We start from the raw sequence: 1,759 nt of genomic DNA, 5'->3' as shown, positions 1-1,759 counted from the left end.
CTGTTACTATAGCGACCCAGAGACCATATCATTGCATTGATGCAATGATTGGACGCTATCACAAAGGGGCGATACTACACACATTATGTATGTTGCAGAAACGTAATATTACTGTAGTTCTGTCTGTTAACAGAGAGGATTAAACTCTAATCTAAATGTCTGTCCTGTCTCTTTCTCCTTGACAGGAAAACGCCAAAGTGCTGCAGCAGAGAGCAGTGGCTTACATCAATGCAGACTCAGCGATAGAGGGTGAGTTTGTGTGTGTGTGTTGGGGGGGGTTGTGTGGGTTGTCACATGTGAAAATGACACTCAGGTGTGTGTGTGTGTGTGTGTTTCTTTGTGTGTTGCAGGTATGTACACATTGAGGATAGACTGCACTCCCTCTCTCCACACCTTGGTGTACGACATCACCAAACAGGTAAACTTGAATCAGCTGTCTATCAACTGTCTATTTCAGGATTACACTGTGGCGCGTTGCTTTCCAGGAAGTAGCGTTGTAGTTTTTGAACTTTTGAACACTTTTTGAATGGTATTCAATGGGCAAAAACATARCGAATGGTTTTCAGCACAGAAACTTCATATAAGGCTTCTGGCAGAAGTATAATTCATCCACAAACACAAATGTAATTTTATMTTGTGGTGGAAATTCTACCTTTAACTAATAATGAGGAGAGGCTAAATCAATAATTAGTCAAGGTATTACTTTTATTAAAAACATATTATAATAAGGAGGCTGGCCACACAGGTGAGATGGASTGAGAGCCTCCTGTACACAGAGTACAGGAACATTTATATAGTCACGCTACCCCATGCAAGCATTTGCAAAACACGTGACCCTATGTATGTGTATGTGTGTGTGTGAGGGGAGACAACTAGGGGAAAAGGTTGCCTCACTCTGTCGCAACTGAGAGGACAATATCGGCCAGAATGACAGGATGACACTCCATACATACTTCCTCTAACAGTAGCTCAACGGTTCCCCCAAGTTGGGCAAGCAAGCGCCTTTGACTGTCGGCCCAGATGATGTATGGTTGTACTGGTCACACACACAGAAAACATGAGTCTTTGGCCCAGATACAGGCTCCAAACAGAACAAGAGCTCTGTTACTGGTGTGCAGGATATAACCTTTACTCTGTCTCCGATCAAGAGGAACCAGTCCGTTTCTGGCAATTCTTGGCTGTGGCCAGACATCCTGGGGTCCTTCTATACACTCAAACAGTCAGGACAGGCCTCTATTAATGAGCACACACACTTTTCTATCTTCTGTGAGTTAGTTTATATGACAATCTCAAACCCAATGCCTAGGCTTATAGACAGATGTTTTAGTACACAAGCATTAGTAAGGTTTAACTTCAAAATGCCCTCACAATATACAGTACCAGTGAAAAGTTTGGACACACCTACTTATTCAAGGGTTTTTCTTTGTTTTTACTATTTTCTACATTGTAGAATAATAGTGAAGACATCAAAACGATGAAATAACACATATGGAATCATCTAGTAACCAAAAAAGTGTTAAACAATTCAAAATATATTTTAGATTCTTCAAAGTAGCCACACTTTGCCTTGATGACAGCTTTGCACACTCTTGGCATTCTCTCAACCAGCTTCATGAGGAATGCTTTTCCAACAGTTTTGAAGGAGTTCCCACATATGCTGAGCACTTGTTGGCTGCTTTTCCTTCACTCTGCGGTCCAACTCATCCCAAACCATCTCAATTGGGTTGAGGTCGGGTGATTGTGGAGGCCAGGTCATCTG

General features: G+C 42.0%; 1 protein-coding gene across 1 annotated transcript in view; it reads left to right on the top strand.

The window, feature by feature from the left end:
* Positions 1-1,759, top strand: part of LOC112075199 (N-acetylated-alpha-linked acidic dipeptidase 2) — a 20,325-nt gene that overhangs the window by 15,604 nt on the left and 2,962 nt on the right. The window contains 2 exon segments of the mRNA XM_024142225.2: positions 186-249; positions 351-418. Of these exon segments, the coding sequence (XP_023997993.2) occupies positions 186-249; positions 351-418 (132 nt within the window).

The sequence above is a fragment of the Salvelinus sp. IW2-2015 genome, unplaced genomic scaffold (assembly GCF_002910315.2).
Source record: "Salvelinus sp. IW2-2015 unplaced genomic scaffold, ASM291031v2 Un_scaffold3025, whole genome shotgun sequence".
Taxonomy (NCBI): Eukaryota; Metazoa; Chordata; class Actinopteri; order Salmoniformes; family Salmonidae; genus Salvelinus; species Salvelinus sp. IW2-2015.
This window is presented reverse-complemented; position numbering and strand designations above follow the sequence as displayed.